This window comes from Mastigoproctus giganteus, chromosome 8 (assembly GCF_048544385.1).
Source record: "Mastigoproctus giganteus isolate SK-2022 chromosome 8, ASM4854438v1, whole genome shotgun sequence".
Classification (NCBI taxonomy): domain Eukaryota; kingdom Metazoa; phylum Arthropoda; class Arachnida; order Uropygi; family Thelyphonidae; genus Mastigoproctus; species Mastigoproctus giganteus.
In genome coordinates this window covers 12352000-12370322 of record NC_143582.1, presented here as the reverse complement: position 1 = coordinate 12370322, position 18323 = coordinate 12352000, and the positions used below count along the sequence as shown (strand labels likewise).

The 18323-nt window shown below is 32.0% G+C and overlaps 1 protein-coding gene across 1 annotated transcript in view; it reads right to left on the bottom strand.

Moving 5' to 3' along the window:
* The window catches only part of LOC150081256 (putative U3 small nucleolar RNA-associated protein 11), a 91785-nt gene that overhangs the window by 48465 nt on the left and 24997 nt on the right, over positions 1-18323 (bottom strand). Inside the window, exons 3-4 of the mRNA XM_090379544.1 lie at positions 11939-12041; positions 1676-1789 (exon numbers count right to left, since the gene is read on the bottom strand). Of these exons, the coding sequence (XP_090235670.1) occupies positions 1676-1789; positions 11939-12041 (217 nt within the window). The remainder of the gene's footprint in view (positions 1-1675; positions 1790-11938; positions 12042-18323) is intronic.

The following is an 18323-nucleotide window of genomic DNA, read 5'->3' as shown; positions in this document are numbered from 1 at the left end:
CATCAGCCAAAAAAAAAAAAAAAAAAACCTAGTCATTTCATCCATCCACTGGCTCCAAATGTTTGTCTAGTTAAATAGTTTGAATCTATTTAAGCTATCAACTTCTACAATGATAGATGGAAGTTTATTCCAACAATCAACCACCCACTGGCTAAAGGCAAACTTCTGCACATCTATCCTACAACTGTCCTTCCTCGATTTGAATTTATGCCCTCAGGCAATTATTCTGAGCAAGAGGGAGAGTCCCATCAGCATTGAGCATGCTCAAACCATTCAAGGCCTTATACACCTCAATCAGATCACCTCACAGGTGCCTAGTTTCCAGACACTTTAATTTGCAAAACTTAAGCCTTTCTTCATAAGAGCACCCTTTGTTTCATTCACTAATCATGTTGCCCTTCTCTGTACTTGTTCCAGCAGCTCTACATCCTTCTTAAAATGAAGCCTCCAGACCTGTATACAGTACTCAAGGTGTGGCCTGACCATTGCCTCATTGACAAGACATGAGATACTCTTGCAGACCATCTGCACTGCTCCGAAAACTTCAGATCTGACTGCACAATTACCTTCAGCTCTTTTCCATTCTCTACCATCGTCAGTGTAGTACTACACAATTAATACGTTACTCTGGGGTTACTGCTTCCCATATTCAATACTTTACATTTGTTAATGTTAAACTTCAGTTGCCACCTCTCAGCCCATCTGCTCAACTTTTCTAGATCCTGTTGCAGTAGTGTACTGTCATTTATCCTTTTTTATAAATAATAATTTATCATTAGTGCACAAATGTTTAAATTTTAATATTACGATAGATTAAAAGTTACTGCTATCAAAAAATAAAGAGAGAGAGAGATAGAAAGATGAACAATAAGTAAACAATTTTTACAAGGTAAAAAGTAATAAGAAAACAAAAGTTTACATGCAGACTGTGTTATATGGCTACAACATGGATGAGAACATAGATCCTCCTCCCCACAGTGGTTTCAAATTACAGCAAACTGAACTGTATGGGTTTCTTGCAAGTTCACTAAGAAATAAGAACTGTTCTAAATGAAAAATGAGGCAATTGACCAATGGCTACTTGATGTATATTTGGACATCTCAGGATTAAAGTGAATAGAGTATTATAATTTATATGTGGGTGAAGATCTGATGCATTACCAAACAGTGGATAAATAAAAAAAAATGCATTTCATAAACAGTAATTTAATGTGTGCAGTGTTCACAACAAAGAATTTATGCCCACCACAACATAAAAGTAAACTTCATAGTAATATATTCAAATAATTATTTAAAGAGAGGGCCACATGTAGCTGGGTTGGCAGAGTGCAACAGCCCACATTGTCCCACCGACAATAGGGGGTTTCTTGTTTAATTCCAGTTCTGCTTGAGGTAAAATTTTCTAGCCAGCAATGCATACCTTTAATTAATATAAAGGATGGCTAGCTGTAAAAGCATTCTTCTCCAGTCACTGATGCAGTACTTTATACCATGTGAGCGATCTAGAGTGGAGGAACACTACATGCAACTACTAACAGTTAAAACACAATATTTTAATTTACATCAGAAAATTAACAGAACTACACTTGATTTATATGGCTTCACAGTAAAACAAACAAATAAAATTATTAAAAATTGCATTTATTTACATAAAGAATATTAGAGAAGCACTTACTTTTGTTTCGCCACTATGTCTATAGTTGATATAATTAATATCTTGAGTCTGCATTAGTTTTAGCTGTTCTTCTGTATATTCATCTTGTTTATCATTTTCATAGTGAATGCCATCCTAATAAAATAAAATAACTTTCAAAAAAATATATAACCTTAACTAATTAAATTCCCTATAACAATCATTTTATTTAATCTAAAAAAAGAAAAGGGTTTACAAAGATAATTCAAAATCTGCAAAATAAGTATAACAAAAATCTGGTTTCTTAGGGGACTGGAAATTACACAGGAATTTTTAAATAAGAAAACAAACGTTACAAATCAAAAAACTATTTTCTAAAAATCCTCTACATTCAGTATAAATGCAGTCTTAACATTTTGACAAAATTAATTACTGAAAATTCACAGATTAAGTTGATGCATTGTAAGCTGGAGCACATTTTCTGCTAATTTTTTGTTATTTTTATTAATAACAAAATACACAACAGGTAACCATTAATAGTGTATCTGAGATCAGAATAATAAACATAATTACAATAATAAGAGATCCAACAGGAAGATAAACATTGATATAGATTCAAACATTAAAATCATATGTACAAAAGAGGATTGCATTAAGTTAAGTTACCGGTAAAACAAGTAATAATTAATCAGTTAGAGAATAGAAAAATAATAAAACAAATAATAATAATAAACTACAATAATTACATGAAAGCTAGTCATTTTGCATTTGAAGAGAAGAGGCAAACTTGTGGATGGAGTTCATCAGTGACTGGGAGTTGTCGAAGAAGTCAATGAGAGAGTCATTTGCTGATTTGTTGATTCTGTTCAGTGGACTGAACTTCATAAGTTCCAGTGATTACTTTGGCTAGAGGAGTGATGTCAGCAATAACTCTTCTAGTGCACAGAGGCTTCAGATGAAACTAATCACACAGCGATTCATAGTACACTGTGTGATAAAATAGAGGATTACAGAACTTAAGGTAACGGACAAAATTTTTTGGACTGCTTCAATTTTGTTAATTAAAGTTTTCGTGTGAGGATTCCAGATGGGTGAGCTGGATTCAAGGATTGGGAGAACTATAGCTTTATAAAGAATGACAGCATATCTGTAGTTTTTGAACTTGTAGGTGTTCCGTTTGATAAATCCCAGTGTTTTGAATGCTTTGCTGGTGATTTTAAGGACATGGGCATCAAATTTAGCACTGCTGGAGAAGAGAATCCCCAAGTCATTAACTTGGTCACAAATTTCGATGATCACAGAGTTAATAGTATACTCCGTATTTATTAGTTTTAGAGATCTGAAAGATGAGATGGCAGTGGCAGTGTTAAAAATTCAAATTTTCACAGGAAACAGCTATGTTCCTGGAAAAATGGCAGATAATTTATTTTTATAAAATGACAATATTGTAAACAGGCAAAAATACTGTAAACATAAATATCTTATTAAAGGCTAATCTTTTTTTTTTTATAAGGATACAATAATCTTGACTTGGAAAAACATTTTCAAATAGTAGAAAATCAAAAAACTTTTTGATTGCACCTCATTATGTACCAAAAAAAAATAAAGTACGTATGGTGTGTGATTAAAAAGTTCAAGGACTGATCTAATCACAGCTATTTGGATGCATCACCTTGACACTGTGTACATAGATACCAATGCTTCTGCAACTTCTGGAAGTATTCCTGAATTTTTTTTTTTTTTTAATAGTTAATAGATCTAATGTCACATTCTAAATAATTTCTCAGTTATTGCTGATTTGTTGTTGCTCAGTCATTGCAAATATGTGACCTTTTAAGCTTGAAAAACAAACAAACAAAAAAATCACAGTGAGCTAAATCTGGAGCACTTGGAGATGGACACAATGATGGAGTGTTTTGCAAGCACTGCACAATCGCCACAGAACTGTTTAGTAATATTCCTGGTTGACTGTTTGACCATGTGGGACAATTTCGTAATGAACAATGCCCTCTGAATCAAAAAATGTGATAAGCTTGATTTTCACATTTGATCAAAATTGTCTTGCTTTTCTGCCATGGAGAAGATAGTTTTCCTTTGAGAGGACTGGGTCTTTGTTTTCAGGTCACAATGATTTCATCATTGTGACCTGAAAGCAAAGACCCAGTCCTCTCCCAGTTTCATCATTACTGGTCACAATGATTTCATCATTGTGACAATGATGAAATGATTACTGTGACAATGATTACTGGTCACAATGATTTCATCATTGTGACCAGTAATGATGAAAGAAACAAAGTGTGGGTCAGTAGCAGCACACCGACAAAGATTCTGACAAGCGAGAACTTGCCACAAGACAAACATGGATAAAATGCATTGCATTCGCAAATATTGCATTAAAATTGATTGATGTATCCCATAAGAAATACTAATTTCACTCTGTGTATAGTTAAACGTCGATTACTCCTGATCAGATCATGAATATGAGTAACTGAATAGGCGGTTCACAAATTGAAGGGCGGTAAAGATCATCTTTGAAGGCAAAATAGCTCTCTTTAATTCTGTAAACTACTGGAGTCTTTGAACAATATATAGCACTTTCTCCAAAAGCTATTTTTAGTATTTCTTTTGTTTCTGTTACATTTTTTTCTAATTTGAAACAAAATTTTATGAAAATTTACTGCTCAGTAAAACCATTCATTTTAAAATGCTATGGAACACCTTTTTAATTGCTAATTCTGACTGACTACATATAAATGAACAATTCATGCATTACTAAGACTAGATAAGTCACTGAACAATGTGACAAATCACAAGGGCTGCACAATTTCAAGATAAGAAGAAAAATTTTGTTCACACCTCATACTCATTGCTTTAGAACTCTCCCCCACCTTTGTTTAAGATGAGCAAAATGACTCCTTGAACGTTTCTTGATATACAACTAAATTCAAGAGAACATGGCATTGAGTTTGATTGAGTCTGAATCCAAATGTTAAGATTTTCAACATGAGTAATAAGCAATGAGCCATACTCATTGCTTGTTTATCACTACTGCTTGCTTTGGAGCAAAGTCTTAACATAATCCTTACTTGTGTTTTTTGATGCATGAGGGATATTTAAAGGCCTGACTGATGTTTACAGGTGTTATCACCTTTCTCAGGGCACTTAATTACATCAGTATTTGTATCCAATTATGTTTTTATGTTTCTTGGAACCTATGGCATGCAGTTTTTCATGATTACATTAGTATCATAACATAGAATAAAAAACTCATAAGCCAAGAACTGCTAAAAAAAAAAAAAAAGCAATCACAATTTTACTGTTATATAACTAGCATTTTCCATGGATTTAATCTTAATCAGCTGTGAAATTCTAAATTGTGTATTAATTGTTTTGTCCAATAAATGAGTAAAAATCAAGACAAGAAACCATTTTCTATAAATACAATACATAAGGTAATAACACACACACACACACACACACACACACACACACACACACACACACACACACACACACACACACACCGGCGGCCTGGCTGACAGAGTGTTGTAAGTGTGGGGCAGAACCTTAACTCAAGTGTACTTTATAGAGTTATACTGATTCATGGAAACATAGACACAATTCTTATACTACCTGAAAATTAGGGAAGTGAATAGCATGACACATTTTGCACTGAAAACAGCATTCACATAAAGTTACCTCAATTTTTTTTTAAAAATCAATATAACTATGTTAGGGTCTCATGCATAAAACTTTAATAGTTGTTAAAAATTTTATGCATGCATTAAATTCGCAGGTTAAAAAACTAAATCAATAGTTTTGTATATCATAAACTGTTAATTTACCAACAGTTTAGCATAAATAAAACTATCAGTTACATGACACTAATGGACTGCAAAGCATAAAAAGTCTAACGACTAATAAAATTTTTATGCACACCATACGGCCAATAACGGACATCATTTATGTCAGTTATCAAATCTGCAAACTGAACTGCCAGTAAAGTTTCATCCCTACAGTCCATAACCTACTTTCTGTTTTAATATACAGCCATCAATAATTTTAATATAGATATCAAAAATACACAGCAATGGCATATCTTATGTTTAATTACTTTGACAAACCATTCATTTTACTACTTTTCACAGCTCCTATTCTTTCTAGTTTGAATTATATAGAGAATTATCTTTATACCATTCCTCCACTACATTTCTTTGCACGAGCTCAAAATTTATAAGCATAAGAAAAAAATTTAAGATCAAATGGAAGAAACTCAACTTGAGAATAAAGAATTCAAATGGGTAGAAAAGCCTTAAAAAATTTTCAGTAAAAGAATATAAATCCGAATTCTCTGTTCAGTAAACAATCATGAAAAAAGGTAAAAGAAAAATTTAGAAGCCATTAACAGAGCCATTTCAATTCTTTGAACGCTAAATTGCAATAAACTCCCACAAGAAACAGGGTCTCTAAAAACAAAATCACATTTCAGCAAAAGGATAACTTTACTTGCAGAAGAAAGGGAAATAATCACCAACTGTATTTTCTTGTTTTTACTACAATATTGCATTACCTAGCAATGAGTTAGATTAATAACTCAAAATTAAGATAAGTACATATGTTGAAAAACTGCAAATACTATATGGCTGTTTGACAAATTGAGAGATGAAAAGAATAAGTAGATTGTTGATCACTGACACAGATTTCCAGGAGAAAATATATTTTTAATGTATGCTTTTTAATTGACATTGCATTTTATTAGTTTGCAATGACTACTTGTTTGCTATTTTATACTGCTGTTCAATATATTTATGCTGACTGTATAACTAAAAACAAGTATAGTTAAAAATTTTTGTTTATTACTCAGCAGGGGCATCTGATAATTAAGAAGGTAATTTTCTGCAGAATGTGTAGTTTACATTAAATATATAAATAAAGTAAAAACATTAATTATATACAGTGGGGCCTAAACTTCCAATGACATCAACATTTGATATTCTCAGGAACCAATTTATCTTCCATACAATCTTTTATTTTAAGGACCAATGATATTTGCAGGAACCGATGGCTTTCCGATATAGCTGGAATGATGCATTGGTGGAAATTTTCATATGCATTGTGCACGGAACATCATTCATACGATTATTCTCAACCAATTAGCATCTTTATTATCGTTCAACTCCTCTGCTTCAACCAATGGGCCAGCAAATGATTGCAAGCTTCAAGAAAATCTATACCAAAAAAATGTTTGCAAGTTGCTTTGCAGTGACCTGTTGAAAATGCTGTCACCCTCAAAGATTTTTGAAGGTTGAAGTTCAACATCCTAGACTGTGTGAGGCTAATCATAAGTTCTTGGAATGATGCTTCCACCAGATGCTTAAATTCAGCCTGGAAAAACATCTGGCCTTTAATCATCCATAACTTTTGACTGATTTGAAGAGGATGGTGCTTTGACCAATGATATTGTCACACTTAGTAAATCAATGGGGAGGTTGATGAAGAGGGTGTGGAGGACCTTATTGATGCTCATGGGTGAGAGCTAATGACAGAGGAGCTACAAGAGTTGGAGAAAATTACGAAGAGTGACACTGGAGAGGAAGAGGACACCCAAAAAATGTCAGCTGAAGAGTTGAAGACTGTCATTTCTTGTTGGGAGCATTTAAGAGAAGTGATAAAAAACACCCCAACATCGAAAACACTGAATTCATGGTGTGCAAAATGGAAGACGAAGTCATTTCTTACTTCAGGAGGCTACAAAAAAGTTGTAAAAAACAGTCGACTTTGGACAGTTTCTTTGCCAGTAGAAGCAAAACACAAAAGACTGAAAAGACATATGACATCTGATCTAATCCCGCCACCACTATGTCACCATTGATTTCATCAGCCTTGCACTTCACTAAGTTAAATGCTAATTTATTGTTTGGTTTTTATTTTAAGATGTTTTATAACTATTTATTAAATAATCTTTATAAAACACCCATTTTTAATGTAAAAATCAAGAATAACATAAGAAATACCCATTTTATGTGTTGTTGGGGCTGCCGGCCAAGAGTGTGAAAGGAATTACAGGAAATCAATCTATTATTGGTTTCAACTAACGATATTTTCAACATACAATGGGTTTTGTGGAACAAATTATCATCAGATGTTGGGACCCCACTGTATTGTAATTCCTTTATATTATAATTTTCTGAGTACATTAGTAACTAAGTTAAACAGAGGCACTGCCATGATTTCAGTGAAGTGAGCTCAGGAAGCTTATCAGTTGCTAACAACAAATCAGGAATCACAGCAACTCTAGCTCTTATCCAGGATATTCTCAACCAACTGATCAACAGGTGCAGTCCAGGATTTGCAACAATAACTTTCACTTTAGCTAAGTCAGATGCACTAATGGTTTACCAGATTATCTTTTAACCGAGTTGGTTGTTCAGAAAGTTGGCTAATCAAGTTGGCACTTCCATGGGCACTGTTCTTCTGAATTGGCTTCTATAATTCCCGCTCTCTCTTTCAAAACAGGCCGAACACATGCCGCCACCAGCCAACATCCATTTACTGTCCAACTTCAGACCCACAGAACCAACTTTTCATCTTCCTCATTTATTCATTCAACTGCCGTTTTCTGGAACAAACTTCCTTCATACGTATTTCCTGAAAATTACAATCTACAGAAGTTCAAGTCCAATGTCAACAAATATTTTCTTTCGTCTTCTCAACCTCCAACCCAAGCACGGTACTAAGTACTATAGGTTCTAATACCTCTCGTGTTTGGGGTTCACATAAAAAAAATAATAAAAAAAAATCAATCATTTGCTGTTCAATTTTAACTGGTGAAAAACAGGGTAATATCAATGTTATTCTCCATATAATACTAAACACGAAGGACAGCTAAGATTTACCTTTTATTCTCAACAGTTTCTATGACAATTGAAAAATTTCAGGGTAAACTTCACCTGCACAAGTTATAGCATACATCAAAATAAGCAGACCACTGCCCATGGTCAGCCATAAATGCCAACATCAAAATTCAAATTACAGGCACCAAAGGTTTAGTGGAGACCAATACAATTAGCAATATTTTGTATTAAGTTTTAAGTAATGTATCCAAAGGGTAAGAAATAGATTACTACATATATTTTTTACTTTTAATTATTATTATTATTATTCAACTGAATAATAATTTACCAAATACAAAATTCAACAAAAATCAACCATTAGGATTCAAAATACATTTTATGCATTGTTTTGCAGAGACAAGGGTTGGTGAGTGAAGCAAACAGAGAGTGGAGAACCCTAATATAAAATACAATATTGTACAATACAAAAACCAGCAATTATTCATATAATGTACAGTGCTCATATATTTGTAGAAGAGTAAGAGAAATTTACCTCAATATACTACGTAGAACACTTCAAAATGATACTCTCCAGAAATTAAAATGAATAAAAGATTAATGCAAAATGATTACAGTAAAGAATCAACTGAAAACAATTTTAAAAATAGTTAAAATTTTAATTTATAATTTAACAGTTAAGAAATTAAATAAATTAATTAATTTAAAAATTAATAAATTTTGTAAAAAAACAGTGTTCTACATAGCATATTGAGGTAAATTTCTCTTACTCTTCTACAAATATTGAAATCAATGTAGAACACATTGAGCATCATAGCACTGTTCTTTACTATAGTGCTTGTATATGTATCGTTCAGCAACAATTCACACAATCATGCCTTCTCAAGAAAAGTGACAAGCCCAAATGAGAAGTGTCACTACCTGGATTCATGACCAACCATTCTCACTTAGAAGAGTGCCACATCACTCTCCAATGGAAAGTGCTTGCAGTTATTTTCATGATACTTGATGTTTTTTGTGCTCTTATGCACTAATAAAAGGCGCCTCCGTAGCCAGGTGGGAAGGAGCAGCAGTGCGTACCACACGCTTCTTGATTAGACCGGGATTCGAGCCCGTCACCACCAAATATGGAGGATGCGGAAAGGTCAGGGAATGACCACCGCATATTCTGGAGCAATATGGCCTTAGTTGCTAATGCTCCTAAAAACCAAACAATAACAATAACTAATAAAAAAAAAATTTTTTTTTTGATCTGTCATTTTTCTCCTAAAGGTACAAATACAGTCAGCACTTTTAGTGCTTACTGTATTTGCAGTCATTCTGCACTGACTGCAAATACAATATCAATTTCAGTGCTGACTGTATTTGCAGAATTAGCACCTTGTCGCAGTCATTCTTGACTGCAATAAGGTGCTAATTCTCAGTGCAAAAAATTCAGTAAAAGGTTACTCCCAAAGAAGTTATCTGCAAATGACCAATCACTTCATCTGTGATGGCAAACTCAAATATTTTATCTATGCATAATCAAAAAAAATCTGATGGCTGATGAATTTGGCTGATGCTGTATAAGCTTGCTTTCTTGCATCATGTGTCTCTGCTAATGCTAAATCCATGAAGAGCAAACTCACAATTACCAGAATTCTCCTGTACAAAATATTAAAAAAAAAAATTATTATTAAATAAAAATCAATATAATATTGTATGATATTTACTTGGTTTTGAACTAAGAATATGTCAATCAGATATTTCAAACAAGCTGTTTTAATGTCATTCTCATCTATACTTCAAAACTACTGTTTTAAGATTATGTAAAGGTAAAACAAAATTGACCCTACTTTATGATACATTTCACACAATAAATAATTCTAATTAAAAATTAGGACTGTTAATAGATTATTTAGAAGTCATATTTTTTTTAAATTATACTTGATCAGCAGTGTCTACCATTCTCTCTTTTTTCTCAAGAAGATACTCAATAGCCACCAACAATACCTTGTTTACTGTAACAGTATTGGTCATAACAGTAAGCTGTTATGATCAATCCCTAAAGACAGTGTGGAATATTACTATTTTCTGGTTTATTTTTCACTTGACAGAACTTTTTTTGATTTTTTATCAAATGCCTTTATATACATTGCATTTAAAAAAGATTAATTTTATACTGCTTATACTAGAACTTTATTGGAACTACTATTCAAAACACACAATAATAAAATGGGGGGGGGGGGGGTAGGAGCTTGCAGATCAAAATAAAGCTTTGGAATCTATACACATTAAAAATATATAATTATATACACTCATAACATAGTATCAAAAAATTCATGAATTGCAGTTAACAAAAAAATACAATAAAATAAATAATAAAGGTGTTCTAAAAATTATCAAAACAAAATGCAAAAAATATATATATTTCAAAAATACTATTTTATTCCTGTAGTAAATATTAAGTATTCTATTTTTGAAAAGAAAGCTAAGCTACTTTTTTTTTTTATCTTAATGTTCACTTTAGCTTTAATTCTCAGTATTCTCCTTCTACTATAGCTTCAACAATTAAATTGGTATTGAAAATTTATACTAACAAAATTTTCATGAAATAGCAATGAAAATGGATAATATTATACTACACATTCTTCAAGTCTAGTCTTTTGTTGATTTTTTATTTCCTATTATAGAGTATATACCTGCTTTTGAAATTCAAACAACCTGCTTCTGTCAACCATCTTTCATTTCATAAATGCTAGACAGTAATACAATCTTTTATTAATACAATGCAAAGTAATTCTATCAAATGTACCATCTATAGATTTTTACTGCTGACCTTTGTAAAACAAAGGTTGCTATTGAATGAAAATCTCATTAATCAATGTGAAAATTACCCTTAATTTTGAGAAAATGAAAAAAACTCTTCCAAGAATTCTAAAACTTTGAAAAGATATCATTTCTGTATTAAGCAAATTTGGCCACTTTGAGGAAGAGAAAAACTTTAAAGTGCCAATATGCATAATGCTAATATGAGACTTAAGATGCATACTTAAATGGAAAGCAGAAGGAGATGCAAACAGTTAGGACCAGCTGTTCTACATTACTAGCATAAAATGATGAATCAGCATTCTGTTTTAAGTATTTCATCCATTTTTCTTTTCTTTTTTTTTTTTTTCTTTTCTTGGCTGGTATCAATATTTTTCTACTTAAATCTTAAAAGTGTTTCTAATATTATCCAGCTTTTAATTCAAACCACAAATCCCATTAACAATTAATAATTAAAAAATACAACGTTCATACTGCATTTAAATTTAATCAACAAACATTTTAACAGAACCATTGACTTTAATACAAAAATGAAATAAAATAATTAAAGTTTCGGTATCACTCTCTCACACATGCACACAAAACATAACAGTAATCTGTACTAATTAGAATCATTTTACAAAATGACTAAAAATAAAAAACTCACCTTTAATCCAGAGTTGATCATATGAAAATAAAACTCATCAGGGTTTCTATTTAATGCCTTTTTCCTTAAAACTTTTAACTTATTCTTTTTACGCTCAAAATCTCTGCAAAGAGAATTTTAATTTTTTATTTAAAGAAAATAGATTAGGTCACCCTAGTTTATTAGCAATTTTATTCAAGCATATTACTTAGTTTGAGCAAGTTTGTTCAAGCATATTGATTAATTTTTCTTCTTAACATATTCTTATAATTTTTATCGAGAAATGTAGCAGAGACATATGAGGGTGAAAATTCGATTTCTTATAATGTTTATACTGTTATCACCTTCCCAGGAATTTTCCCCTTCTCATTATTAATTAAGCTTATATTATTCAATAAAAAAATTGATATATCAAAATTACATACAAGCAAATTTCTGCCACTCATTTAAACATCTTACTTAAATTTTCAAATGACAAGTTGCTAACATCCTTCTTGTCAGGTGCTTGTGTTATGATATTATATTTTTGATTTTTAATACAGAAAATAAAATCAGTTCTACTTTTTTCTTTTGAATTTAAGGATTTCAAAAGAAAAGAAATAGTTTTGTAACTATATATTTTTCTTGTATATGATTTTCATAAATATATAATATGGTTATGAGACTTGGAACATTACTGCAGCCAAACCTCTCAAATCCAGCAAAGACCGCAGACCCGATCCTTGCTAGATTTTGTAACTTTCAATATTTTGAGCAGTCATATTAATAGTTGTAAAAAAAAAAAAAAAAAAAGCTGCATGATATAGGTTATTACATAGTACTGTGTAAGTGTACAACACTGTGTATAATCTATATATTTTTAGGCATCTTCAAAGTGGAACATAAGCAAATGCAACATTGGTATTTAATGCTTCCATTATAAATGCTAGCTTCTAAAAATAAGCTACAGCTACAAAATCTAAACTTGCTAGCCTTGCATAAAGTATATGCAGGACAAACTGCTTTAGAGCAATAAATCATAAGATAAGGAATGGATCAACGTGTGATAGATTTTAGGGAGACTACGAAAGCAGAAAGTTAAATATATTCTATGATTATAAAAATAACAGGTTAGTTAATGTATGCAGTGTGTTAGTTAGTGTAACAATTCATAATTTATAACAAAATAAATCAACCCATTGACATAAAAATTTGTTACAAAGATTCCTAAAATATTCTAAGTAAATACTGAAATTTTGAAATGGATCAGAGCTCCTGTTCCAATTTAGAGAGATATTTCTGTAGGAGGAACAGGCTGGAATGCTGTGAAACTGGAATTGAACTTAGAACCATCCCAGAGGAAAACAGAATATATGTTGAAAATTTGGTAGCAATCTGCACTTTTTTTTTTTTTGTCAATTAATGTGAAAACACTCATTTACACCGATTTCTGATGGGGGAGAGAACAAGGGCTGTAAAATTGTAATTAAACCTGAAATTTTCTCAAACACCAGAAGAACATAGGTTGAAAATTTGGACTCAATCCAACTTCTCATTCTAGAGTAATATGCAAAATATTTAATTTATATGAATGGATTTCTGTGGCTGAGGTGGGGTTATGATTGATCTTAAAAGCCTTCCAGGGACCAACAAAACATGCTGAAAATGTGTTAGAACACTTAATAAATCTCTATAGTTTTATATTCTCGAAACTTGGCTATTCAGTTTAATTAAAACTTCATAATATTTATTGCTCTTTCCCATATAATTTTAAGTCTCTGTTTTCTTTATATAGATGTATCTGTTCACAAACAACACAATGTTCACGTGTCTCATGCACAAACTGCCTAAAGCTAACAATACTGAATGAAAACTACATTTAATCTGCAAATTTGTTTTTTCCCCCCCATACAATTCATATGGAAAATATCAAAATATCAACTAACTAATTGGTATAAAATATGATCGTATAGTCATACAACCCAAATTAGATAAATTAGATCTACTTTCAGAAAAATACAACGTAGGCCTCAGAATGTGTGCACCACACCGTGCACATATCCTTCACGGAACACCATTGTACACCCAGAAAAAAAAAAAAAAAACTGGGGGGATGGATGTTGTGCTGTTTCATGCAAGCATGTAGTTAGCTCTTCTTTTCTTCATCAAGAATATAAAACTGCAGGACATTTTGAAGAACTTATTCCCGCCATATACTTAATTTCATTACTGAATAAGGGTGAAGGGCATGGCTGGTTACAGCAAGTGATATATATACAGTGTATGCAGGATGTACATAATTTAAAAAAAAGTAAATGAAACAGGTGCCAGTAGCATGGCAAACCAGTAGAGTAAGAAACAAAAATAAACCAATATATAATAAATGGGGGGAGTCAAGAGAAAAAGGTATTGTAGAAGGAATACACCTAAAATAATTTAGAAAAAGCCAATTAATAAAATACCAAATAACATAAATTTATAAAATGCCAATTAATTAAAATTTAATGGAACCCGGAAGATAGCACCAGGTCCAAATTACATGAAATATCACAAAAAATGGATGCATATTTAAAAAAGAAATATAATACATATTTAAAAAAGAAAAAAAAAAAGAAAGAAAAAAAAAAAAAAAGAGACAAAAATGCAACTGATTTTGTTCACTGTACAACACACAAATATGACAAACTATGTAAAATAGGATTTTTATCCATCACATTAAAAATAGCTTTCAGTTTCTTCATCTAGCATCTCATGTTAAACACAGAAATGAATTTTTGATTATAAAAAAAAGATACTATTAATGATGCCCATTAATAACATAATGAATCAACTAGTACCATATTATAATTATGAAAGAAAATTATGAAAATGAAAGAAGCAAATTAATTATATCTGCTAATTATATAATTAAAGATGTCTTGACACTGAAAACAAAGTGCAGAATAATTTGAAAGTACATGCGTAATATCTCCAGAATGTCAAGAGTTCCACTGGCACGCACGCACACGCGCGCACACACACGCACACAATCAATACAGAGTAATCAATATAGAGTAATTCTTAAATCAGTTAACATTTCTAAAAAATCAATAAAATGCTTCAAACTTTATACTCAAAATGCTTTCAAATTTATTCATATTCATTCATGCTTTGATAAAGAAAAGTACTTAGGGAGATAGGGAGAAAGAGAGCAATTTTGTCTTTACTTTCCTGCCCTTCAAAGGACCTTACTTTAGAGTAATAGCTACAAAAAGTGATCTCACATTCTTGCCCTTTAGGAGCCCTCAGCCTGAACTACTTGCAAGCATGTAGCAGCTTAAGGTTTATAGACTACCTTCTATTCAGCACAAAGATATGACAGACCATTTGAATTTTAAACAACGACCCGCTTAATACTTTCTCCACTCTTCCAAATACTTGAAGTGAAGCTGTTCTTCTAAAAGTGCACTACCCTCAGGCCAGTGTATACTACACAACATAAAAAATACTATGGGGAATGGATATATTCATTTGCCAAATGCAGTAGTGGAGCACCCTTAATTTGTTCCAATGGTGTCAACTTTCCTTCTGCCATAAAATTATTTTGCATCCTTGCACAAAACTTGGGGCAAAATACTTGCAGATGTCAACAACAGAAGACTATAGCAAGGCCTCCTTTCTCATGTAAATTGTCACTAGCAGATGCCTCTACTATCACCGATGCACACCATACAAATGGGGTTTCTATGCAAATAAAGAATGTCCCCTCTCTGTTCACGCCTCCATTCACCTGTCTTCTAGTATACTCAATGACAATGGCTATGTTACACAGCTGGGGAAGTTTTGTGAATAGCCCTCAGAGATGAAGCAGTGGAGAGAGAAGTGTTTATCACACATTAGATGTAAGAGAAGCTTTGGGAAAACAACCCTATTTAAGTGCCAGGCACCCTTGGGACTGATCCCATCCTCCATTCCACGTATGTACTTGCCGAAGACTGCTAACGCTGTATAGTTAACAAAGAACTTGTGCACTATTTAGTTTCTCAATAGAATGCTTATCAGATATGCTTCAAGGAATGTTAAAAATACAAATTATGCTTAGAAATATTTACTGAACAATTAAATGATGCAGAAAGAGAAAAGTTTCAACTATGATAAACATTCTGCCAAACATATTTCCTATACTGTTGATAAACTTATTTCTTGGAAGGAATTAATATGTTTGTTTATAAATGCTGTGGAGTATATTTACAAATGGACGTTGAATTTTACTATAGTTCCAGAATAACTGGAACTACAGTACGCAAAACACATTTTATTGTAGTTTAGGAACTCTCCCCACCTTTTAAAAGTCAAATATTTCTTACATAACACTTCAAATTCCTAAAAGGATAATAAAAATAATTTTTCCAACCACAATCATTTTCTGTTTAGTCACTGTAAATTCAGGATTTTATAGCTAGAAAAATTTGATTCTGTATTTAATATGTGAACAAAAATATGCATAGAAACTCATCCAATTTGGTTAAAATTAAATGTTATAAATAAGCTGCCTCTGGAACAGCCCTATAAGAATGGAAAGCATCATATGTCTAGTTTTCTGGGTCCTGCTTGGCCAAGCAAAACAAAATAGTTAAAATTAGATTAATACCAATGGATATAGGGTTAGGATTCAGTATTAAAAATTAAGTAATTCTAATATTAAATACTAAAAAAAATTAATGAAAACACAACAGGAAATGATGACTATAAACTTTAGGGACATTTTCGGTAATGCACAGTGATATATAAAATCTTAAAAAAAAAAAATTTCTTTTAGAGAAAACTTGCCAATGAATTTTTAATCATTCTTGCAGTATAAAAGGGAATGTATGTTTCCTAATTAAAAAAGAACCTTTCATACAGAAAGAAAAATGCTTGCACGCAGGTACATATTTAAAACTTTGATTTAATTTTAAATACTGAGCCCCCCTCCCCTTTTAGGTGCATTTGAAAAATGCATAAAACCCCTACTGGCTTCATATCTATCTATCTATCCACCTGTAACTCAAGCAGATAGATTTTCCTGAAATTTTATATTTCAGGCCTCTTAGAAAGATTTGTTAAGTCATCCAAAATTGACTAAAATCATCCCAATAGGAATTCATATATATATATTTTTTTTAAATATAAAATCTTGAGTTAGAATATAAATAAATGGAAGAATGTTCCAGATGTTTGGAAATTAAACTCAATAAGAGAAAAAAAAAAAAAAAAATTTAACATCAAATATGGAGGAGGAACATGGAATTTAACCAAAAAGCTGGAATGGTTTTATATTCAAATCCATATTTTTTTCCCTGTTCATCACCTATAGAAATCTATATATAGTTTCTGCTGTTCTAGTATTACTCAAGTAGGAAATGTCAGATCGATGCAAAATTTTCTGCATTTTTTTCTCACTAGAAAGGTAGTTTTTGAATGACCTATATTTCTTGAAGGAAGAAATTAACAGTACACTTAAGAGCTACTACATTAATTTGGAAAATATATAGCAAGATCCTATCAGGATCATTTTGCCCAAATTAAGTGGATGAGATATCCTCAACTGAACCATATTTTAGCAAGATGGAGAGCCCTTATTTCCATTGAAATGTAATAGTCTTCTGAAGAATACATTCAGCAATAATCTCACTGGCCATGGTTTTGATATTTAGTGATCTGCATGAAACACTAATTTAAACCCTATGCCATTTGGCTATAGGGCTTCTTAATGCATTCACTGCTTCACAAATGCAAATATGTGGCTTTGGATTTTAATCCAGTTGGAAGAAAACCATCCTACCTTTAGAATGTTTTTTCCAATTTTTCAGTAAAATATATATATATATATATATATATATATATATATATATATATATATGGATATTTTTCTCAAATAACCATCACTGGGGGCTGATTAATTCAGTTGTGGTAAGAAGAAAGCTCAAAAATCCTTCTGCCCTTTTCAATCCAGATTGACTCAAACCCATAGTTTTCAACCCCAGGGCAAACAGGTCAATGCCTTAAACACCTCACAGGAGCCTAGTCTCTAGATACTGCAATTTGCAGAACACACACCTTTCTTGGTAAGGGCTCCCCTTTATTCTGCTCACTAATCTTGTTGCCCTTCTCTGTACTTGTTCTAGCAGCTCCATATCCTTCCTAAAATGAGCCCTCCAGACCTGTGTGCATTACTCAAGATGTAACCTGACCATTGCCTTATACAATGGGATAATCACTTCCTTATCCACTAGCAAAATTCCTGTATATCATTGAAAAAACCCCATGAGCTATCTTGGCAGTCTGTCTGCACTGCTCAGAGAACTTCATATCGGACTGCACAATACTGAGCGTAGTACCACACAGTTGGTACATTAGTCTGGGGTTACTGCTACCCAAATGCAGTACTTTGCATTTATCAATGCTA